General features: G+C 38.5%; 1 protein-coding gene and 1 long non-coding RNA gene across 2 annotated transcripts in view; both read left to right on the forward strand.

Moving 5' to 3' along the window:
* The window catches only part of LOC145500511 (uncharacterized), a 340,504-nt gene that overhangs the window by 305,985 nt on the left and 8,888 nt on the right, over positions 1–25,631 (forward strand). The window lies entirely within an intron of this gene.
* On the forward strand, positions 24,362–25,189 carry LOC145500005 (uncharacterized). Its single transcript, XM_081479517.1, has 2 exons — positions 24,362–24,571; positions 24,839–25,189. Exons 1-2 carry the CDS (start codon positions 24,466–24,468, stop codon positions 25,168–25,170), a joined length of 438 nt encoding a protein of 145 aa, XP_081335643.1. The 5' UTR covers positions 24,362–24,465; the 3' UTR covers positions 25,171–25,189.

Raw genomic sequence — 25,631 nt, forward strand, 5'->3', positions numbered from 1 at the left:
GAAGCACGAAGAAATTACTTTCAGACGATGACCTCAACTTACACAGCCTTGCCTGAGCCAGATACTTCAGTGAAGCTGTACAGACCCGTGTTACTATCCGGCTTACAAACCGCTGGCGCCATGCTGGAAGTTTAAGCAAGGTGGGAGGCTATTATAGCGCACGAGTTAGCCGCTACGCGAACTCAGATTCTACTTTCCAACTAATATGAGTGGTAATAAGCGGAGACGTTAGCGAGAACCCTGGACCAAACCTCAAAAAACCAAAGTGCTACCAGTGCTTTAAGACCATTGCTCGAAGCCATCGTATCATCACCTGTAGTTCGTGTGACTCAACATATCACATAAAATGCGGTGGTGTCACACCAAAACAACACAAGACCATAACAGCAAAGCGACCAAACCTGGAACTGCTTGCATTGTGCACAGTTAACTGCGACTTTAAGCAACGACGCATTGACCGAATTACAATTCAGCCATACTACCGATGAATCATTTTCCTCGCTGCCTGGCGGCAACCATCAGCACTCAATCGGAAATTTGACTGCTGACTTGGTGACTAACGCAGATGATTTAATTGTATAATATGGCGAACGAGCTCAGTGCCGCCCCAAAAGACACTCGTGTTGGTCATCTGAATATCTGTAGCCTGCGTAATAAAACTGATGAACTTAGATACAAAACATAAGCCGCTTCGACATCCTAGGGATCACTGAAACACACTTAAGAGCATGTCCACCAGAGGACCAGGCAGAGGTGATACATGCCATCTCACCGATTTCAGTGAAACTTGGCCAGATTGAAGGGCATACCCAATAACTCAAAAAGCCAAAACGGTTTCCAAATTGCAATTTTCCGGGGGGAGTTACACCACCCCCCACTTTTTTCACATAAATTTCTTTAAATACTACACTAAATGAGGGTAAAAGTAGGGGGCTCTTAAACCTGAGCAATTCATCCAGTTCAATTGTGGCTATACATGAGTGTAGATTAGTCTTACATGAGTTATGTACGGGAGTTTTACGTAATTTGATTCATTACCTGTCAATCAATGTAAGCTAATAACTACCCATGTAAAATGGCATAGCAAAGTATGGTGATTTTGAGGCCAAGTATCTCCTGTGGCCAAGTCCCTCCCAAAGAGATATCTATACCACGGTTCAGTTCCACCTTTGGTCTGTACGAATTATCAAAAAAAAAATTTGGGACCTGCCATTTTTTGTTCGCAGATCGAGCTCAAACCCTGCACATCTTGCACGAGATTTTAGTGTAATGACTGGCATCGTAAAAGTTCCTGCATAAACCGCACCCGTAGATTAGCCATAACCCCAAGATGGAAGCTCAAATATTGAAAAGCAACGTAAAGACAATAAAGTTTGAAGTTCTAGTGAAGTTCTAATTGGTATAAAAACAAAGACAACCAAGTGCGGTTTCAGAACACTGATACAGCGGCTGTTGCGAGCCTTCAAATGCACTTAAAAGTCTTTAGGTAACAAATTTTCACTTGTTATACCTTCTCGTCTTCCTAATTCACTCTTCTTAAACTTGCGATTTTCTCTTGATAACATTATCGCTTCGCCAAACACTCCATGGCATTAAACTTCGTACACCATATTGAAACGATACGAATTAGTGCTTAGTAGCCAAGCTTTGAAATGTGGAGAGGAGTCTGGGTACCACAACACACAAGAGGACACCTATTTACTTTAGAGGGATACTACGTACCATCAAGATCTTCGAACAACTACAGCAGGAGAAAAACTTCACACAGACGAGTAGTTGGATAATCCAATGGATAAATGTTGCTGTAAAAGTGATAGCAGTCGCAGCTAAACTAGAAGAACTAATAATGATAATTATTTACAATGCTAATAATTTTATCAAAAAGGATCAACAGTGCATTATAATTCTCAAATATTAAATATTTTAACGCTATTGCCAATGGTATTAATACCACTAAAAGTACTTACAATACTGATAAAGAAATAACATTGGCTCAGCAATAATTACAGTACTCTTTTTCACTATTTGCAATACTATCAAAGTTAGAGTTTTTAACTACATATTATTTTTGTACTGACTTTCAGGTAGAAGATTTGAAAATAATTACGCGAATTTCCACCAAAATTATTTACAAAATGGTACTAGACGCTAGCACGTGAGGTGATTGTTGCTCACAGTGATTTTCTTGCGAAAAATTCTAAGGGATTCGTGTGAGGACTTGGCTGTCGCGCATATATATTGCAATAGGGCGTTGACAACTGCGAGGTAGTGTATTGATCTGTTGGATTCCAGAAGCCCGAGCCCACGTCTCTCTAACCTTAATCACCTCTACATAGCTGAATTGTAGCTTCCTCGCCTTGCCCACTCAGAAAACCCTACACCGAAAACATTTTGACTAAAATAACGCTAGTATTGATGGTTGGGTCCCTAGTGTATGGCGTGACCAACTTTTGAGCCTTCTTGTTGATCGTTTAACAAACAGAGCTCTCGCTGCTTATTTACAACTTAAATGTTTAAAAGGGAAATAGGAAAAAAAAACGTGATACGAAAAAAAAAACTGGGAAACCGACAAATATGCAGAAAATGGAAGTGTTGATATTTATAAGTTCGGAAAAAGTTATATTTATGACAGTTCAGTGTCACTACAATTCCAACTCGGGCCGGATCTGTTGCCTTGTCCAGATGGCAGTGGTCTCTGTTGTTAAAACATCGTCGTCATCTTCATCTTCATCGTCATCTGCATGTTGAGATTCTTCAACTGTATCGCGTAGCAGTCTACCAGTTCTATTGAGGTTTGATAGCCTGCTGAAATAGCGGGACATCTGCACAGTTGTCAACCACTCTTTTTTCTGGAATCTCTTCTTCCCGCTACTGTCTCGCAACCCCTTCATGCGCGTTGCTACATCTCCCGAATTAGCCTTGTGGCCTGTCTCTTCCCCCAGAAGGACCACCTCCAGCAAATAGTTTCCCACATTTTCGGAGAAGTTTACGGCATTTCTGACCTTTTTAAGGGCCCATCCTTCTTCTGCAGAAGGCATGTTTTGATTGTCAGGTTGGTCGGCAGTAGCTGCAGCCGAGGTGGAAGGCACAGATTGAAGATATCCACCAGCCAAGGACTGGCAGGTTTCTGCCCATTTGCGCTTGACCTGGTCATATTGAGTCTCCCGTTCAAGTCTTATAAGGTGCTTTCCCACATCGAGATGCCTCTGCAAAGCAGCAAATGACTGATACACTTTGATGCATCCTTCCTCGGGGCAAGCGAATGGGACCCTGTCTTCATCTTCTTCCCCTTCACACTGAGTGGCGGGATCTGGCTGAGAGGGGCTGGGTTCAACAGGAGATGGTGGTACAGGTCTCACCAGTGTCAAGATTTGTTGCTCCCTGTGGAGTAACCAACCGTGCTAGCATAGTTAGGGTGAAGAATTTTCCAGGTCCAATGTTGTACGCCCGCCATGCCCTCAGTCCTCTTTCCTGGTAGGAAAAGTTGTTCAGGGACTGTAAGCCTGTCATACTGTGTTTGTGCATCGTCTGCAAAGTAGTTTGCACCTTACAGACCGACGCATAGCACCCCTTCACGCCGCCATGAGACTCGATAGCTGCCTTCATAGAAGCTGCCGTTTCCACATCGTTTCCCTCGTTCACAAATCGCCTAATGTGACTCTTTATTGAGTCGATCCGACGGTCACATATATCCTTTCCCGCCTGAGGCTCACTAAAGTTATAGCGTGCAACTCTAACTCCACTGCGCTCCCCAAGGCTTGGTAACGAGAGCAACAGGAAAGCGGTATGATAACACCCAGCGTTATCCGACTTCAGAAAGGCTTCTGCGAGGTGGGGCTTTAATCCCTTCAGAGTTGCTAGTGTGTGCTCTAGGATAGATGCCACAGCAAACCAATTCTGGTTACAGTCATCAAAGAGGTGAATGTCCTTGTCTGAAAATAATTGCAAAAATGTAACTCATCATCTCTACCAAACATGAGTCTGTTGCACTGTCACGATTGTGTAGTTATTACCAAAGCCATTTTCAGGCCTGGGCATTTGTTCGGATAAGCTTATCGCCCAAAGATTTTATTAGAAGCAAACAAGACAAAATGGAGCATCCTACCTCACTCGGCATTTATTTGAGTAAATAATGTGAGACGAGTACCTCAACTTCACTGCCAGTTTCATCTTTCGTGACTGCTACCGTCACATGCCAGGATTTTCCTTTTTTCCCAAACCAGTCTCTTTGGGTCTCTCTGAAACTGATGGGAAGGAACTTCATTGCCCAGTCCATGATCAGGAGAACTTGACTGGCTGATAGATGATCGACCACGAAGGATTTGGCTGCATCTTGGTGGACAGCTCGCACAATGTGCGCCTTCCACTCCTCTAGCTTAGGTACAGCGCTCTCGATATCATAGTTTAGCTCTTCTCGTCCGTCTGTATCACTGCGACATTGAAATGATAAAAGAAGAAACCACGTTACTAATTTTTTCTTAAACCGAAGCCACTAGAATTTGAACTGTTCACGCAAAAAATAGGGAAATAGGCTCTTCACATTTTACCTAAAATGTACATCAGAGGAGGGCAAGGCTAGCTGGATATCGATGACTACATTCCTCAAGTCATCACAGCGATCACAGCAGATGTTGTGTTGGTGCTGGCATGTCCCGCGATGATCACTCTGTCCACTGCTGAGGGCATACACACTACAATGGTCGGCACAGGGCTCCTCTTGGGAAATATGGACCTTGAAATCTGACTTGAGATATTGCTTTGCTGCTTTCAGCCAACGTTTGATGGAGATTGATGTTTCATTGTCCAGACCTGAGGAAATGAAATAAAAAAAGTAACGAGATCCCACTCAATAGTTTCTACCCAATTTGAGCGGAAAGGTACAGCCAAGCTCAGTGAAGACATGGGGAGTGTTTGTTTACATCATATCCTGTCGTGATGGCGTTTTTGCTATTTGGATGACAAATAACTACAAAAGAGAAAAACCCACAAGCAATCGTATGTTGTTTCAAAAATAACTTAGCTTACCATGCTGGTGCAACTGGTTAATGGTATCTTCAAGAGAGGCAGGGGCGTTCACACCGTCGGTTTGCGTACTGTCAAGACCGGCCAGTAATTTCTTTTGTGACGCTGCGCATATCTGATAAAAAAAAGAGGGTTCATTATTTTACTTTCCGGTAAATCTATCGATCATTTATTGCGTTATGAGGCAAAAAGTGTAAGGAAGGCTGTCAAATAGGGCAAGATGTGTCAACCAAATATTGCGCGTGAATCAAGAGGAGAGAAAATTTGGTAGTTAATGACATCTGTTATAGCCATGACTAACAACTGTCACAGAAAGGCTAACCTTGATGATGCTAAATAGTGTAGATCTTCTCAAGGGCTCAAATGCAGACTCAGCGCAGTATTTCAAGTACGAGATGACGGTGCGCACCACACTTGGAATTTCAATTTTCTCACCAGTTGATAGTTTGAGATTTCTTGTCCCGTACGCCAAGTCTTGGAGGAATGAGGGGCTAGATATAAAATCCAGAAAGTGATCAACCTTCACAGGATTCAGACGCGTCCTCCGCAGCGTTGGTGGCTTGATAGGTTGACCAGGCTTGTTCTTGAAAGCATGCTTTCTTGCCTCATCGATCCTCCACTTGGTAAGGCCAGGGATCATCAGGAGTAATTCTGTTCTGGAATAGTCGCCTGCAAAAAGTGACAATATTTGCTGCCTGTTGTACCATGAGCCTGCCTGGGGCTATGGCGTCCAATACGACGTCAACTACCTGTTCAGCCTACCTTCTGTAGTATCGCTGTGTGGAGGCAGAGATAGTCAGCACGTGAGACTTGCACTGTGATCGTACAGGACTGACACTCCTGTCTGATGTTCTCCTAAGGAAGTTGTTCAGGCTCTGTAGCTTGTGCTCAACCTGGGGAGTCGGCTGCCATTCCTGCGAGGTCTCGCCTTCTTGCGCTGAGTCTTGAGAAGACAAGGAGAGCACCTCGGAGTTGTGCTCACTTGGCTGTAACAATAAAAATTTGAATAAATAATGCTCCTATACTAAGCATGAAAAAACAAACAAACAAACATAGCCATTGGAAGATGGTTTGCAACAACGTCTTGCGCAACAAGGGCTTTGAGATCGTAGCAATCCCAAAACAAATATTGGAGATATACTTGCACACTGAAGGATCATGATATTAGGAAGAGAAACTGTACAAGGATATCTCAACAACGAAACTACATATTATAGGAGTCTCTTTTGTTCTAGCTGTGACCATATAGTCAGTAGTTTTGTTTGCTTCATTGTGTATCTTTACAGCTGCCCTATAACATATCAGCTACAGCCAGTGAATAACAACTGAAGAAAAGTGACATTCCTAAACTGTCCAGGAAAGGCCTGCGAGTGCTGCTGATCAAAGTAGTCGAAAGAACTAGCCTTAAAGTGGCAGAGGGGGCACAGGGCAGGGGGGGCAGGAGGCGGGAGAGCAGTGGGCGGGAGGCGACGCGTGCCACCAAAAGAGACGGTGATTGAGCGAGATTGAGAAACATTGCATAGTATGTTTCCATACAAGACGGGGATTAGGAACACAGGATACCATAAGCGGGATATTCAGACTCCCTGCCCCTCTCCCCCCACCACTGTCCTCATTGTCTCTCATTGCGCATATACTCATCTCTTCTGCAGTTAATGAGCTGTGTAACCAAAGGCATGTATTCCTCATCTGCCTCTTAAAAAATCTCCTTTCAAAAATCGACTCGAAAATCTCTTGGAACCGTATCTACGTATAAAATACCCTTGTGTTACCATAAAAAACTAAGAGATAACTGAGTACACATGTGTAATACCTCACTTAATGATTCTTCCGGTGGTAACAAGAATCGCACGTGCGCTTGTGGATCAACAATGGTGCTGTCAGCCTCCTCCATGGGTAGGTCTGCTGAACTTTGTTCCTCTCTCTGCTCCTGGGGCGGTGAAGCATTTGCTACGAATTTTATGGCAGCTTGATGTTTCCCACGACAAATTCTACAAATACCTGTGTTCATAGAATATGACATCATTTATTTGTAAGGCCAGATTTTCTCCGTTTTCTCGAACACCGACTGGTAATCGAGCTTATAATTCTTGAAAACAAATCAAGGTAGGAATTCATACTTTAGCTGGATTCGAAGATAAAGAGACAAAGCATTTTACCTGCTCCAACTGGGACAACAACATTCCATTTACTCTTGATTTCTTTTGACATTCGCAGGTTAACACCCCTCTCCCTCTTACCCTTACGATTTCCATGGAGTGGAAGCTGACATTTTATCGAGGCCTTGAACTTGACGCCTAACTGATCCCGGTGTTTTGGACAAATTGTGAAGTCACGGCCGCCTTCATCAAACAACCCCACGCGTGCAAGAATTAGTTCTTTCTCAGAAGAGACACTTGTTTGGGATGCAGAGATTTGTCGAAGATGAGCACTTATATCTCTAGAGCAAGAGCTCAGAGGAAGAAGCTCGTTTCCTTGGGATGAAATATCGCAGTGAGAGTCACAGTGCGAGGCAAAGGAACAGGAAAGATTAGACATTGTTTTCACAACGTAAAGGTCACGAAGAAAATGACTTTGTTGTGCCAAGGTCCCACTTACAATCGCAGACAAAGTTGTTTACTTTTCAGTGTAGACGTAATTGTTTGGCGCACGAAACATCACAGTTCATGTTTCGCTGAAGTTTTTAAACAATAAGTTCAAGAACAATTTCACAAAAATATATTTATTAATAGTCGTTAAGAAATGCTGTTAAAAAGAAAAAGGAAAGGTACCTTGAAATAAACAAGGCGAGGAAGTGTTTTATTTAAGCTGAAAATGGACAGTAACTATGAATGTCCGTAATTTTCTGTCTCGGCTCATTGGAGTAATAGTTTTCTGAATTTTTTTCAGGGAATGTCGGGTTAATTTCTTTGTTCCAAGTTCAGGGTTATGAAATTGTTCTTGAACTTACTATTCAAAAACCTCGGTGAAACATGAACTGGGATATTTCGTGACGCCAGGTAATTATCTTTGCGCCAAAAAGTAAACAAAGCAAGAAACTTCGGCGCATCAGTGAAAATGTTTACAGTAGGAATAGTAATTTATTTTCCCCTTTCAATCAATTTTTTTGCCCGTCAGAAACGCGAATGTTTTGGGGAAATGCTAACATTTTTTTTCGTTTTATGCTGTGATGTTCTCAAGTCTCTCAGTGAACGTGCAAACGATAGAACGCACGTGAAAATTATCGCTCGACTCATACACGTTATGTATGCGTAATAACACTGTGCGGTATTGAAAAATAATTTTTCCCTTGGGTAAGTCGGCCTTAATGTATATTTTTCTTTCATTATTATTTCCAGTGAATTTTAGAGGGGGTCGGTAAGGGGGGTGAGTAGGGGGTCAGTTGACCTGGGGTTAGTGTTTTGTCGTAGCCCCCCTATTACGCGTTGTGATGCCCAGACTCCTCTCCACATTTCAAAGCTTGGCTACTAAGCACTAATTCGTATCGTTTCAATATGGTGTACGAAGTTTAATGTCATGGAGTGTTCCGGCGAAGCGATAATGTTATCAAGAGAAAATCGCAAGTTTAAGAAGAGTGAATTAGGAAGACGAGAAGGTATAACAAGTGAAAATTTGTTATCTAAAGACTTTTAAATGCATTTGAAGGCTCGCAACAGCCGCTGTATCAGTGTTCTGAAACCGCACTTGGTTGTCTTTGTTTTTATACCAATTAGAACTTCACTGGAACTTCAAACTTTATTGTCTTTACGTTGCTTTTCAATATTTGAGCTTCCATCTTGGGGTTATGGCTAATCTACGGGTGCGGTTTATGCAGGAACTTTTACGATGTCAGTCATTACACTAAAATCTTGTGCAAGATGTGCAGGGTTTGAGCTCGATCTGCGAACAAAAAATGGCAGGTCCCAAAAATTGTTTTGATAATTCGTACAGACCAAAGGTGGAACTGAACCGTGGTATAGATATCTCTTTGGGAGGGACTTGGCCACAGGAGATATTTGGCCTCAAAATCACCATACTTTGCTATGCCATTTTACATGGGTAGTTATTAGCTTACATTGATTGACAGGTAATGAATCAAATTACATAAAACTCCCGTACATAACTCATGTAAGACTAATCTACACTCATGTGTAGCCACAATTGAATTGAATGAATTGCTCAGGTTTAAGAGCACCCTACTTTTACCCTCATTTAGTGTAGTATTTAAAGAAATTTATGTGAAAAAAGTAGGGGGTGGTGTAACTCCTTCCGGAAAATTGCAATTTTGAAACTGCTTTGGCTTTTTGAGTTATTGGGTATGCCCTTCAATCTGGCCAAGTTTCACTGAAATCGGTGAGATGGCATGTATCACCTCTGCCTGGTCCTCTGGTGGACATGCTCTTAAACTCAACAAATGCTGACCGTGATATCCACATCGACGGCCTCGAGTTTTTACGCCTTGATAGAAAGGAACGTAAGTGTACTGTATTATGCCGATTACCTAAATGTCACCCACCGAAAGGATCTGGCTAAAAAAGACCTAGAGGCTATCTGGATTCAGGCCAAATTTCCAACCACTAATGTATTGCTTGCAGTAATTTACAGATCTGAACTATACTCGCCAAATTTCTTCACTAACTTACAGGACGTGATGGAAAAAACTTGGATGAAAACAGATAATATTGTTCTACTTGGAGACTTGAATTGTAACTTGCTTGGGGTAAATGAATGTTCTTCATTCTCTGAATTACAAACCAAAACATGAAATTTACTGCATATTTTTGATGTGTTTAATATCCAAAATGTGATAAAGGAAGCAACACGCATCACACCTTCGACAGAGACCTTGATTGACGTGATTGCCACAAATAAGTCGGAATTGGTTAGGCGAACTGGAGTATTGCCGTTGGACGTCACAGATCACAGCCTAGTATATGCAACTCTCAAGTTAAAACGAAAAAGACCGCCGCCCACAGTCATTACGGTCAGGAACTTCAAACAATTTAATGCAGAGACTTTCAAAGCAGACATGGAACAAACACCCTTCTACATTGCGTCAGTGTTTGACGACATGGATGACATCCTCTGGGCGTGGAATCAATTGTTCAGGGACGTTTGCGATTCACACGCTTCACTGAAAGAAATTAAAGTGCGAAGTGTATCGTCACCGTGGATCAATAACACTATTAGGTTGAAAATGAATCGCCGATTTAAGTTATTCAAGAGAGCTGTTGAAACTAAGGATCCAAATACATGGGCCGACTATAAGAGGTTGAGAAACGAAATAACATCTGACCTTAGGAAAGCGAAGGCTGCTTACTTCAGAGATCAGCTAAAGAAGGCGAAGACCACCTCGGCGTATTGGAATATATTATCCAAAGCTACCAACCCCAAAGTAAGGAAGAAGATAGGTCCATTAAAGCGTGACGACAATAGCTTAGCGGTAAAAGACACGGAGAAGGCGAGCCTTATGAACTGCTTCTTCTCTACGATAGCTGAGAAATAAAATGCTGGGCAACTCCAAGCACCACAACTTTTGACTAGTCCATGCTCCATACCTGTACCATGCATATCCGATATTAGTCTATCTAGCCTTGTTATTGACAGGAAAATAACATTATTGAAGAATAATAAAGCCACCGGACCGGATGGTTTATCACCCAAATTATTGAAACTCGCAGGTATTGCTGTTGCTGGCCTGCTGACAAGCCTTTTCATGCAAAACATACGCCAATGTAGAGTCTACAATAATTGGAAAGTGGCTAGATTAACACCTGTATTCAAAAAAGATGATCCTACGGAAATAAGAAATTATCGCGCCCTCTCCTTCCTAAGTGTACCCCGCAAGATCTTAGAATCATGTGTAGCGGACATGACTGCGAAACATGTTTTCTCGGAAAACGAAGCGCTCGTCACTGACAAATAATGGGCCTACCGGAAAGGAAGATCGACAGAGGTATTACTCATTCACCTGATTGAAACTTGGCGACGAATAATCGATAACAAATTAGTTTTGGGCGCCGTATTCATAGACTTCCAGAAGGCGTTTGATTGCGTTTCACACTCAATCCTTCTTCACAAGCTAGAGCACAACTTTGGAATCACGGGAAACTTACTGGCGTGGCTAAGAGATTATCTATCTGAACGGGAACAGTATACTGTAATTAATGGTGTAATCTCTGAGAACACCAAAGTTGCACACGGTATACCACAGGGCTCCGTACTCGGGCCCATACTCTTCACCTTGTACACAAGCGATCTACCGAAAGCAGTTAACACTGCAACGACGTTCCTGTATGCCGATGATACGAGATCACAACAACGCTGAACAAAGCTCTAGAAGAACTCGCTCTTTGGTGCAAACATAACTCCCTGGTACCACACCCCAAAAAGTGCGAGGGAATGATCCTTAAACGAAATCATTTTATCGGTCCCTTAGGCAGTCTAAAAATTAACCAGTATCTCATAAAGTGGTCGTCAAGTTCTAAACTGTTAGGTGTAACCATTGACAACAAGCTTACGTGGACAAAACGCATATCAGAGCTCAAGAGAGGGTTCGTCAACAAACTCAATCTGATCAAACGCAGTCGCTTTTTACCGAGAAATTCTTTTTTTAGATCTATATTTTAGTCATTTTACCCTCCGTTACATATGCGCTACCAATTTGGGGGTGTTGTTCAAATAAAGACGAATTTAATTCTTTGGAATCCATACATTGTAGGGCCGCTAGAGTCATATATAACCTCCTGCGCGACATGCCCTCTGAGGATGTAAGAAAAACCGCTAATTGGGACTCTTTATTCGACACTTATAAGGTCAAAATATAGCCACCTTAATTTATAATATCCACAACCGCATAACTTCATCATGCTTGGAACATATAATCCAAAGGAAAGAGTCTAAGTATGACCTCTGTCATCAACATCGTGTTAGCGTACAACGTTTTGAAACTTATTATATGAAAAACTCTATTTCTCACAGAGGATCCATTGTTTGGAATATTTTAGGACCATCCGCTGCCAGCGCTAGGGACTACGCCAAAAAGGGTAAAAAAGTCTCACGCCCTCAGAAACTTGAACTTTAATGAAGAGTCACCGCAAATGGGCCGTCCCCAAATTGACAGGGATTTCGTCTTTTATTAAATCTGTTCATATCTTTAATGGTGCATATCTTACTTTTCGTTGACTAGATTCAGTTTTAATGATTTTTTAAATAATTTTTAGTTTTTTTATTATTTTAGTAACATTTTTTACACGGCCCCCCAAGCTATATTAGCTTTAAAACCTACCGTGTTTAATTAAAAAATGTTGTTGTTGTTGTTGTAGAAACACATATTTGAAAACAATCTACCTATTATCCATGAGTAGATGCTATAAATGCTTCAGAAGACTAAGGTTGATCGAAAACGACGTCGACAAAACCGGGATCGGACCGGACCGGACCACGGATCGGATCCCGGACCGGATCACAGACCGGATCACGGATCGGATCAAGGAAAAAAAAATTCAAAATTCAAAATTCAAGATTCAAAATTGAAATTCACGATTCAAAATTCAAAATTTTGTTGAGCAAATTACACTAAAGTGACTACTGTAAGCAGAACGTTTCATTTAATTCAGGTGTGATATTCCTTTATTCTTTTATGATATCAAGCCAACTGGGAGCTGGTCACAGATGAATTTTTTTCAGGCTGTTGGTTTTTAATTGCGATGATCAATCATGTCTTCATTTCTTTCTCCGCAGCTCAGATAAATGATATTTCGTATGTTCGCTTGCATCAAAGGTAAACTGTCATAAAAGGAGTCAGCATGGTAATAACAGGACGAACGTATGAATCGAAACACAAAAACTAAAAACATTAAAAAAAATTAAACACCTGATGATTTCAAACAATTTCTGAGACAAGTCTACACTTTTAGAAGATGTGAGTTTGGAATACGATATTTCGTACGGGAATAAAACGAAACAAACCATTTGTATTTCAAGGAAATATAGCTGTTTTACAAAAAATTATAGAAATAACATCGATAGTGTGGACGATAACGCAACCCGAGAATAAACAACATTTTAGGAGTTACGTCACGACTTTTAGAGTCATTTTTAGGGTTGTAAAGAGTTGCCTTTATATGGAATAAAAGCTTAAAATGATCGTGTTCTGGGATAGAAAGCACTTAAGAGGCAAGAACAAATCAAAACGGAATGAGGATCGTTAAGAATGGCAAAGATTAACGAGGACTGCAAATGACAAACTTGAAAAACTAGGCTAGTTTTTTCAAGATGCGCAAATCGTGACGTAGCTCCCTTGACGCAAGTCGTGTCCATACGTAAGCTTTCTCATTAACTGTAACGCTAACTGTAACGTTAACATCTGACACGAAAAAGTAGCCGAGAATTAGCTACTGATACTAACAACAATTTCAAAAACGAGAATGGGAGGTTCACGCAAGCTTCGAGCCAACTAACGTTCAAATATAACTACAGCTGCTGTTCATTACAATTTAAATTCGTCGTAAATTAGGCGCTTATGTGGCTTTTTAAATGACCTCTTGTCATTCTCTGTATTTAACATGTCATTGCGTCAAATTCGGGATTCTTATTTTGATCTAACATATTTTAGTTTTCCATTATTATTATCTTATAAACTATTTGATTTTTTTTTCCTGTGATCCGATCGGTGATCCGATCTGTGATCCGATCCGTGATCCGGTCCGTGATCCGATCCGTGATCCGATCTGGTCCGGTCCGATCCAGATTTTGTCGACGCCGGATCGAAAAAACCATTTGCGTATGCCGATGTGGTAATTTTTTTTGTTTATTACATCGAAATGACCACGACTGCGATTTCAATTACAGACGTTTGTTGAAGAAAGAAATTAAAAGAGGGCTGGAAAAGTGAAAAAGATATAAGGCTAAACCGCCTTTTATACGTAATGATTTAATTCCAATTGTAGCGTATTGCTACTTTTGATTGATTTTTTGCTATGTTTAGCCAAGATTGTTAACCGATCCTGGCTATTATTATTTTTATATAAAGCCATGTGTTTATGGTTATCTAGTGTAGTATTATGGAAGATTATAAGAAAAAAAAAGTAGCTGGAAGACCCAAGATATATTTAACTGAAGAAGAAAGAATAAATGCTATAAAACAAGCAAAAATAAAATATTCGAAAAACACTGATTGGTATTGTGACCTATGCAACAACAATGTAAATTATAAAATGTGGGGTAGAACAAATCATAAAAAAACGCAAAAGCATAACGCAGCAGAAGTACAAAAGAAAATGATAGAGTATGAAAACAACAAAGCCTAATTACATTGATTTATTTTTATTGATTTAAATTGTTCATTTATTGGACTTTTTGAATTTTTATCTTTGAAACGCCTCTCAGTGATGGTTTTTGGGTTAGAATGGCCATTTTCTGAAAAACGTAAAATTATATAAAAGAATGATATTATCTAATCTCATAGTATAGATGGTAAAAAGTAAAATAAATAATATAGATATGAAAAAATCAGATCTTCAGAAATTGACTAAAGATGATTTAATCCAACTACTTATTAATAAGAATGCTAAGACAACTGTTCAATCAGGAAAAAATAAGCAAACTTCTGAGCGATTATCGGAATCAGAAAGAAGTACTGGAAAACGAATTTAAATTAAAAATACTAGAGTTGCAAAACCAGTTCAATTAAAAGCTAAACAAGCTACAAAATCAGCGAAAAAACTTACCACTACAGCACTTGATAGAATTAGAAAGAGGACTCAACAAATTATGGCTAACTCAGTAAAACAGGGCATTAAAACATTAGAATTAGACCAAAAATATTTTAAAAAACTTACAAAAAAGCCCTTTGACATTACAAAAATTAATCAAATACCGATGAAAGAAGTTTCGTTGAAAGAAATGAGAAAGTCAGAAGGATTACTGAGAAAAAAGTCTCAGCGCAAAGACGATTCATTTGTTGACATGTTTAATGTTCGAATGGCTCTTCTACGGGGCAAAAGAAAACGTATTTCAGTGACTATTGATGTCAAAATAAAAGCAGAAAACAGAGATCAAGAAACTGCAAAAACAGACGAGTGTAACGTTGAAAGTGACAAAGTTCAACAAAAATTAATTGACTTTGGTGAAGTTTACAAACGGTATGGCTCATTTGTTGTAAATATCAAAGAAGCGTTAGAAGAAAAAGACTTGTATAAATATTTGATGTACCTTTTGATTGAAAAAAAAGTTTACGAGATTATCAAGTGAATATTTCAGTGAGATTGGAGGTACATATTTACCATTTCGATCAAAAAAAAACTGGAAAAGAAAAAATGGGGAAATTAAAATAGAGTCATACTTGTTATCGAAACAAAAACCAATCAAAAAGCACGGAGAAAATCTGTGTGTTTATGACTATGTTTGGTCTCAAGTAAAAAATAAGGGCGGTTTTAAAAAAATATGCCTTTGATACATTGAAAAATGAAATGCAAGGATTTGTGATTGGTGATGATAAACGTGTTAGTACCGAAGAATTCGTCAATTGGGCCAAAACATGTCATACAAACGTGTCAATCCATGCCTATGATGCACGATATAAGAAGTTTTTTAGACATACCAATAATTGTTCTGACATACAGACAAAGATATCAAAATAAAAGCAGCAAAAGCCAACAAAGGTGGTTGTGATAATTTATTAACGCATGTTGAATTAAAATGGTCAAAACGTCATGATAAAATTATCAAATTAAAAAATAGCGATGATATTGCGTTGCATCATAAGATCAATAATGGTAATCACGTTATGATCTTACCAGAGGAAATGAAAATAGAAGAAGCAATAAAAACTTATACAATAGTGACAAACAATTATGTTGAATATCTTCATTGGAATAATAATGGTGTTCTTGACGGTTTTGTTGATCATGCAAAAAGTATGTACTGCCTTAATGAGGAATATAATGCACGAAAATCCATATGTAGGAAGTTAAAGAAGATGTACAAAACAGAAGATTTCTTTTGGACCAATCAAAGTTATACAAGTTTAGTTAATTCTTTATTCAAGCAAATATGTGGTTTTCTTCAAGAAAGCAATTATAACGCGAAAGCAAGGCAAATTCTGGATGATGCAATGGTGTACAGATAAAGAGATCCCTGAGGATACCCTGAATATTGACATTTGCAAGTGTTATCCATCTATTTCATTAAACAACAATCAACCAATACCAATTTATATGATACATGACACCATTGAGGAATTTGGTTGTAAATCAGATTTGAGACATACTGGAGAATTTTACTTAGATGAAACAATATCATACAATTTTAAGACACCAATAAAAATAGAAGCAGGGTTTTATTCACATCAGTTAGTACAATATGTTGTCGATGTTTGGAATATGTCAACAGAAACCATAAAATACAAAATCACAACGAGAAAAGCCTTGAACCCAAAAACATTCTCAAAATTCATCGAGTTTGTATTTGACACGTTTCCAGAAGCAGAAGCAAAAAAATTAACCAACAGTTTCATTGGCGACTTAGGCAGAAGATACAACAAAACGAATTATGGGTTTACGTGTACAGAGTATGACACAGCAATGGGTTGTTGGAAAAGTGGGCTAGCTGAAGGAAAAAAATGTGACAATTGACAAGTACGAAGATATATATCTTATTCGTGAGCAAAAATGTGAAAGAATGTTTAGCGACAATACAAGTATTAACAGATTTGTCGTCAGTCAAGCGATATTAAGATGTTTACAGTTGATCTGGGATTGTATGATTGATTCCAAAAAATCAAAGTTATACGGTTACAACACAGACGGTATTTATATCACGAATCCAGGGTTAAAGTTCAAAAACAAAAAAGATGTTAAATCCGAAACCTAAAACATAGGTAAAGCTTATCCTACTAATTCAAGACCTTCATATCTTAAAAAACGTTACAGATGAAATCTAAATATTCATGATTATGAAGTGGACAAAGGTTCAGGTTGTATTTTTAATGGAAAAGTTGGAAGTGGAAAACTGAGTTATTAAAAAATATGGTATTAGAAGCTGAAAATCCAATAGTTCTAAGTTTTACTAATAAAGCCGTTGAAAATGTAAAAAATTGATTGACGTGTAAAGAAGAAATGAGCAAAGAAGATGCCAATAAAACTTGTTTTACATTTGACTCTTTTCTTTGTGAGTGGAAAGGAAGAAATATTTCTAATTTAGAAACAAACCGATATTTTTAGAAGAGTACAGTATGATACCAAACAAATGGATGACTAAAATTTACGAAGCTTTTACAAAGTAAAACAATACGATTTATTTATTCGGCGACTATAATCAAACAAACCCTGTTGAATCAGGCAGCCAAATACATAACAATTATGACTTGTCAGAAACTGTAGATCAAATGACTGGAGAAAAGCAAATATTAAGGTACAAGGAGGGATCATCGAGATATGATAAGAAGACGTACAACATGCTTGAAAAATTTTTGAAGATTAGTACGATTTCAACGTATTTCGAATCCATAAACAAATTATACAATAAGACTATCTACTATCTTAATAAAACAAGAATAAAAGTAAATGAAGATTGTTGTAACAGATTCGTAAAGGGCAAACAATATGAAGAAGTAAATTTCTTGTATAATGGAAAACGTGAAAAATATAAGGTATGTATTGACATGCCAGTTATGGCAGCACAAAATATCAAAGACGAAGAAATTTTTAACACAATGGAATTCAAAATACGTGGCATAAATAATCACACAGGTAGTGTTAATGGTGCTTGGTTTCCAATAAACGAATTCTCCGAAAATTAATTTCAAGTTTCTGTTTGACTGTTTATAGCTTCCAAGGTGCTGATATCAATGAAAATTACAATATTTATGATGTCGAGAGAATGGATATTAAAATGCTGTATACTGCACTAAGCAGAACATGTAAATTCGAATTTATTCATCTTAATTTCAAAAGTCTTAACAGGAAGTATAAAAATCGTCATTCGCCAATAATTGAACTAGTCAACAGCAAATTCAACAGTTTGTACAAAAATGGAAAAATTTACGAAGTCGTATTTGATAATGGTAAATTTTATGTTGGTTGTACATGTGAAGAATTGGCAAAAAGATTAGAACAACATAAAAAAGATCTAAAAAGCCAAGTTTACAAAAGCAAAAATCACAAACCTAAAATCAGACTAACAATTGACGCGCCATCGAGAGAAAAAAAAAGCATTAGAATACATTGAGAAGAAATATATCAAAGAATACGCTGATAAATATGGCGATAAACTGATTAACAAACCAAAAAACAATCCAAATAAGAAACCAAAAGAAAGCAAACAAGATCGTGAAATACAATATCAGGTAGAAAAAGAAGAAGAATTAAAAAAGCGAATCGCAGAGTTAAAAGAAAAAATTGAAATAAAAGACGACGATGTAAGAAACTACTTTTTCTATGACGTAAAATTAAAGGGTGAAAGTATAAAATCAAAAGCCAGATACAATGAAAACAATAAGGATAAAGCATTAATGAAGATCCAGGAAAAAAAGACTTTATTAATAAATCAATTAACGTTGTCGTTTGATTAAAAACTGACGACGGAAAAATTCATCTTGTACACCTCGTAATAGTCCAATTTTATCACAATGCCAATTCTTAATACAATAATCACTTTTTTCCCCATCACTGTACAAACACATTAAAAATACTTGTTGAAATTCACCTGTTATGTTATGGAAAATATGTCCATAGTTGTATAAAAAATATGTAACTGACACCGTCTTTATCCATCATTATTAAAGGCTCAAAATAAGTATCTTTAGTTATCAATTCGGGAACAACATGTTCACCATATGCATCTTCAAGTAGTTGTAAATCATTAAGATCTAATTCATCATCCTTCACACAAACTTTTCGTAATAATTCTAAAAAACTAATTTTTTTCATAATATTAAATAATATTATATTTTTATACAAAAGACCATAACATTGTATGTATCCAAAGGGTATATCCACGAGGAATAGAAATTGAATGAAAAAGCGTCTTAGTGACGCAAAAGTGTGTTTAAAACCGCTCTCGGTAACGGTATTTTATATCATACGGTGATATACAGTATCATGAGAGTTCATTTTTTATTTCTGTTATGTTTTATTCATGAAGTGCGATTTCTTGTAGTAGTAGTAGTAGTAGTACTGGGGGGAGATTTCGCCATGACAGCCATTGTAGTAAAGTGTCAGAACAAATTTGACTGCCTTATTTTTGAAATGATTTTTATCAAAGAACTGAAACCAACGCTAAACAAACAGTGCGATTCAATTCGCGCCAAATTATTTGTTTAGAGCAATTCTTGCTAAGATTATTTTATTTTTCCATTGTATATTTTTAACACTTTTTCACATATTTTATCACATTTTAGCGTTCACCACATTTAATTTTTATCTATTATAACTTGTTTTTAACATATTTATGCTAATTTAGAAAATTTTACTCACTTGAAAATGACCTCGGAAAGGTCGAAACGTCGTGACTTTTTAGCGCTAGTTTTTATTTCCAACTTGAGTTCTAAGAAACTACTTATTATTTATTTATTGATTGATTGATTTATTTAACTTTATTTATACACGGGTAAAACATCAGAACTTAAAGTAAATGCTAAAATTGCGTGAATTACATTGTTAAGATACTAATCTACTACTAAGTAAATCTAATAACAACAAAAATAAAAGCAATAACGAAGTGCTTGCTTTCCATGACTGCCGTGTGATTAATTAACTTATTTATTATGAAAAAGGAAACCTTTGGAGTCAACTTCATTTTCATAATATTGTAGTTCATAACATTCATCTCGATATGAATGATATATGGTTTGTAACTTTGTCTCCGTCTATTGCAGGTACCTTGCAGGGAATAATATTCAGAATTTACCAGAAAAAGTTTTCTCCAGCTTGACGAAATTGTGGCAACTGTAAGTATATCGAAGAACTATTTTAAGCACAAATTGCTAAATTTGTTCCTATTCCTAGCCCTCTATTTTGCAAATTTTCTACTAGGAAGGTTAATCGTTATTTTGCTATGACAGGTCAACCGAAGGGTAGAGAATTTATGACAATAACTTTATTCTTTCATCATTGATTTCGTAGTCACATTGTCAAAATACAGTCGAAACGAAATCGAAATCAGTGACATTAATGAGAGGTGGCCGCCTAATAGCAGTTGGCGAACTTTTTACCATCGGGTTAAGTTCTTAGTTAACATTGAATCACGGCAACACAATCAACCTGTGTCACTCTCTCATACAGTCATGGCCTTTTCCAAAATAAAACTAAACTACTGCGTGTACGTGTATTAAAATTTAGGAGGCCTTTTAGCAAGCTGAAATACCATAGGAAAACTCACATCGGAGCGATCAAAATGTGGCAGAGCCCACTTATAAAGGTGGCCGGCCAACTGGGGTTTCATTTCCAATATTTTTCTGACTGACAATACTTTCAAAACTTTGATAGCTGGCTGCTCAATATTGAGTTGGTGGCCGATTAATAGGTGGCTGTTTAATAGAGGTTTGATTGTAGTCTATGGATCCACTTTGGCCTCGGCGTTGTGCTATTCTTATACATATTATCAGGAAATCTAGGACAGACGAATTAAAAGCTGGCGTTAATGTTCCTAACCCATAACCCTTACTATAATTATATATAAACATACAACACAACCAGAACATTTGTGGGGAAAAGGGGTAAGGGATGAAGCACTCCAATGAAGAATTCTAGGTCACTTTTTTCCTAGGGGTGTAAGGATCGCCCTGGGGGTGATAATCCCCCAAGGGTACTGAGTGAGAGGTGATCATGCTCTCTAGGTGGTGATGATCCTTCAGGATACTCAGAGAGAGGTGATAATCCTCTCTAGGGGGTAATAATCCTCCAGAGTGTGGAGAGTTGATAATCCTCTCTAGAGGTCAAATTCCCCGGGTTAAGGAATTATAAGGGTCTATGGGGTAAAGGGCGACCTCTATGGGAGCACTTCATCCCGAAACCCATCTTTAGTAAACATCAATAACCTCTCCTCAGGGAAATAACCTCACAGTTATTAATTATTTACAAAACTTCTGCAAACCTGCTGCCCGGTTTATTATTATTATATAATTTCATCGTCAAACTTTATAAAGGCATTATTTGGAGTTATTGTTTAAACCTTAGTTCTCACTGCAATACCTTTGTATTCTAATACATGTACCAGAGCTACTTGTACTTCAAGGAACACATATCTGCTTGTCTCATTTCATAGCCGAGCTCGGGCGCCCCGAAGGGCCGTCAAGCGGAGCCCCATACCCATATAGGGAAGAAAAGGAAACCCATGAATTGATTTTCTCATGGTTATCATGGCTAGCGGTATTGCTCGTGGGCGTGTACGCACGACGACGACGACGACGACGACGACGACGACGACGACGACGACGGAGTCGCGCAAGATAGCGGCCATACTCCAGCTAATAGGTTGACAGAGACATGCACCCTCAGTTTGGAGCGGGAGAATGCCATTTTTCTTGGCGGGATTTTTAAAGAAAAACGATAGCGGAGGTTGATCTAATATTTTTAAGACAGGGTTGCACTGAAGCAAAAAACAGAAAGCAAGAATTAACAGGCAAAGAAGTAGCGAAGAAGATCGCGAAAAAGACTGAGCGGGCCAGCGCTGGGGAAGGAGGCGAAACAGTACTGAACAATGCCGTGAATTAGAGCTAGTCAAGGGCTAGAGAAAGGAGGTGAAATAATACCGAACAATGCCATGAACCAAAGCTAACGAGGGCTATAGAAAGGAGGCGAAAGTACACGACAAATTGATTCAGAAGACTGCCGAACTCCCCGAGGCCAAGTTCAAAATTCGCGCGAACGTGATGCTGTGCAACCGTGCAAGAAAATTCAAAAGTCACCTGATTTGGTCAGGTGATGAACAAGAGAAATCAAACGTACCCGAGTGTTTTCGAGAAATTACAAAACAGTAAACGTAGCGGAAAGAAGGATGAGTGTACGATGAGTGTACCACGTGGCCATTTCAAATTTTGATGTTGTTATTCAAAATGTATTCTGAAATTCGCCTGAATTCACTTTTGCCTTCTGTTATAATCTTGCCTCGATTCCGTGTTGACTTTCTGTCTTTTGCATTCTGCAATTATCTTGCCTCGATTCCATATTTATGTTCTGTCTTTTGCATTCTGCGATTATCTTGCCTCGATTCCGTGTTGGCTTTCTGTCTTTTGCCTTCTGTAATTATCTTGCCTCGATTCCATGCTTATTTTCTGGGTTTTGGATCAGTGTACCAGGTGGCCATTGCAATATATTCTATGTCCAAATTGGCCGGTTATATGCTGAAATTCTAATTTATTAATTGTTATTTTGTAGTCATGAAGTTCGATATTTTTGCCCGTATTTTGAGTTTCTTCCGATCGTCTTGCCTATCAAGCAATGATGTTATTACATCATTATCGTGATTGCTTCGTCTTCTTATCTTACTGTTATCTTTTTCTGTTATTTCTTATTCCGTACTAGTGACTCCCTTACGTAAAGTCCCGTGATTTTATTTATTCCTTTTTTTTTCTTTATATTGTACTTGTAATTGGTGGGTGAATAGATTGTTACTACTCGACGGTGGTTTGTTTTCGGTCCTCTTCATCTTGATTTCGTATTTTTCATTCCTCATTTTGCAAGTATGTTGCCTCGATCCCAGTGCAAAGTGGGGACGAGGTTGCTCGAGAGGAGACTGAACCTGAGATCACGTGCTCATAAATAGGGCGGGTATTTTTGAAAAGAAAATTGGCCCAAAATGAATCTAGACGAAATCGTTGAAGAGGAGTTCATACGAGACCTCGTTAAAAGGAAGTTATCCTACCAAGCTATAAGTGAAAGACTTCAAGCACTCTATCCTGGTAGGTTTAGCGTGTTTAGCTGGAGTTTTTAACGCCGGTTTATTCAGGTCTTGATTTATCAGTTTGAACCAATTAAACGTGTAATGTTATGTTTATGTCGGCTCTTTGTTTTGATTGATAGAAGCACGGGGACTTAGTTCAAGAAGTATCAGAAAATACTGTAAGAAGAGAAACATAAATGTTTCAGCTTTACGCTGGGTTTCAGAGGAATGTCTGGAGGAAATGGTCGTAAGAAACATCGAACAGGTACCCGTATATTTACGTACTTATTCGGTTTACTATGCTTTAACCCAACAACAAAGATTAACACCGACCTCATGTGATTTGCGCTACGAATTTGTCTTACTTCTTCCCCGTACATTAGCTATGTTATCCCTCATCCCCTCCCCATCTTCCCTCCCCACTCACACCCCTCATGCCCTTAACTTGCTTCAGCCCTCACCCCCTACCCTTCACAACTTATCCCAAATAGTGTGTATTTCGATCCACAGTATGGACATACATATGGGCGACGCATGACGCAGGGCACCCTTCGATATCAGCTGGAACAAGGTTCACGCGGTCGTGAAATCAGTCAGCGGCGAATATCAAGTATGCTGAGAATAGTTGCTCCCAGCGCCCACAACGAAAGGGCACATGACCTACTAGATAGAACAAATCCAGTTCCATACTATGCATCATATTTTGGCTATAAGTTGCATATGGACCAAAATGAGAAGTTAGCCCAAGAGTTTGGGGTCACCCACGTCCATGCTCTGGATGGCTGTAGTAGGATGGTCCTTGGATTTATTACAATACCTAAAAAGAACCCTGTGCTTATCTACCAATATCTATTTCGGTAGGTGCTCCTTTTAGACCTTCTTCAGATCAAAACATGTCCTAAAGATTAACTTATCAGATCTGAATTATTTTCACCAACAATTTTATGATCCAATCTCTCAAAAACTAAAAACAATTCAAAATTATAGCTCTCCCTATCATTGGATTGTACCCTCCCCTTCTGCATCTGGAAGATATACATGTATGAATTTTACATCTCTTTGTATAAATCCAAAAATAATTATGAGGTATCCAAAAAGTAAACCCAACATTAAAAAGACTTCTTCATGATCACATAGTCTTGCAGTACTTCATAAGTGACTGGGCCTGGGTTATAAATTATTGGAGAGATCTTCCATTTTCTTTCAAAGCTTTTTAAAAGCTCATGCTGGATTGGTTGGTAACTCAACTGGGGGTGATATTGTTTCGCATGATTTCAAACCTTTTCCTTTTAACAATCCTCCTTGCTGACTAGTTTTCATTTTATCTAATACAGGCCTCTTCTGCTTCAGTTTGGGTTATTTGATCAGGTGCGTGTTGATCATGGCACAGAGTTCTGTCTCTGCATCTTTGTACAGGAGCTACTCAAGAATAGACGTCATGATAACAGCAGGGTCCCTTGGAGGCAAATAACATCCACCAAGAATTACAGGGCAGAGAGGCTTTGGCCAGAGGAAAATTCCAGAGTAAACTATCCGCTTAAAAAGGCACTCTGCATTATAAAAGAGCAAGAGATCTTCAACATGGAAGATCCTATGGTTAGTTTTGCTGTATCCTGGCTGACCATAAATGTCAGCAAAGTGGGATCTGAAAACTTTGTTAATTCTTGGAACCATCACCGAATTCCAGGTGAGTGGTGGTATTTCATGTCAGAAAGTCATGCACTTTGAACTTCACTGAAACCACAAGTAACCATAACAATACAGCATTGTTATCTACAGAAGTATTTGGCTCAAAATGTGTTTCAAACAAATAAGCAGCTAGAGTTAAAGGGTACATTATAGCCACATTACGCGTTGTGGCTCGAGCATCAATGTGGAATGTAGCAATTCATTGGTATATTCTGAATGTATTTAATGGCTTACACACTAGAAAACATTTCCTTCTCATTTACAGGACCCAAAGGATGTATACCCATTGAGAAAATGAGAGGGACAAATCAGGCTGTGCCATTGGAACCACATTTGATTCCTACAACTCCAGAGGCTGTACGAATGTATGAAGAACGAGGCGGAAGGCTGAATACTGACCCCAGCATTGGTTATGATCCAATCGCATGCTATGATCACCTTCAAGAGTCAAGGGAGCATTTATTTCTTTCTCGAAACTCCTCTTTTGCAAGCATATTTTGTGATGTTGTTCATGACAGGATTGACACATTTGTTACTGCAATTAAAAGTTTTATTGAAATAACAGAATTCCTTGCCCAAACAGAGGCCACTTCATAACTGGAGAACTAAAACATTAACTTCAAGTTGAACTACAATCAAAAAGAAAATATAAACTTTTTTCCATAAAGTAAGAGTAACTGATAATTAGTAATTTCAGTCAATGCCTGGCACACACAAGTTAATCAACAAAGGCATTAAAACTCCAAATGTTGTTCCAGGCTTATCTACATATCCTAATGAAATATCAACAAACTATTATAAGCTATCAGTAACAGATGTATAGAAATTAAAGAATTTCATTGTCCACATCTTCCTCATCCTGCACATCAATCTTTGCTTCCCGTAAGGCTGAAGTAACAGAAAATTCAGGAATCCCTAAGACTCCAGCTAGTCCACTGACTTTCAGTGGCTTCCTCAGTTGTGGATCAGGCAGGCTAACCCTGCACAGAGGGCAATCCTCTATTTTGGATGCACATAAAAAACAGCCTATTAGCTGGCCACAGCCAGTCACACAAAAA

Source organism: Orbicella franksi, chromosome 10 (assembly GCF_964199315.1).
Source record: "Orbicella franksi chromosome 10, jaOrbFran1.1, whole genome shotgun sequence".
Classification (NCBI taxonomy): Eukaryota; Metazoa; Cnidaria; class Anthozoa; order Scleractinia; family Merulinidae; genus Orbicella; species Orbicella franksi.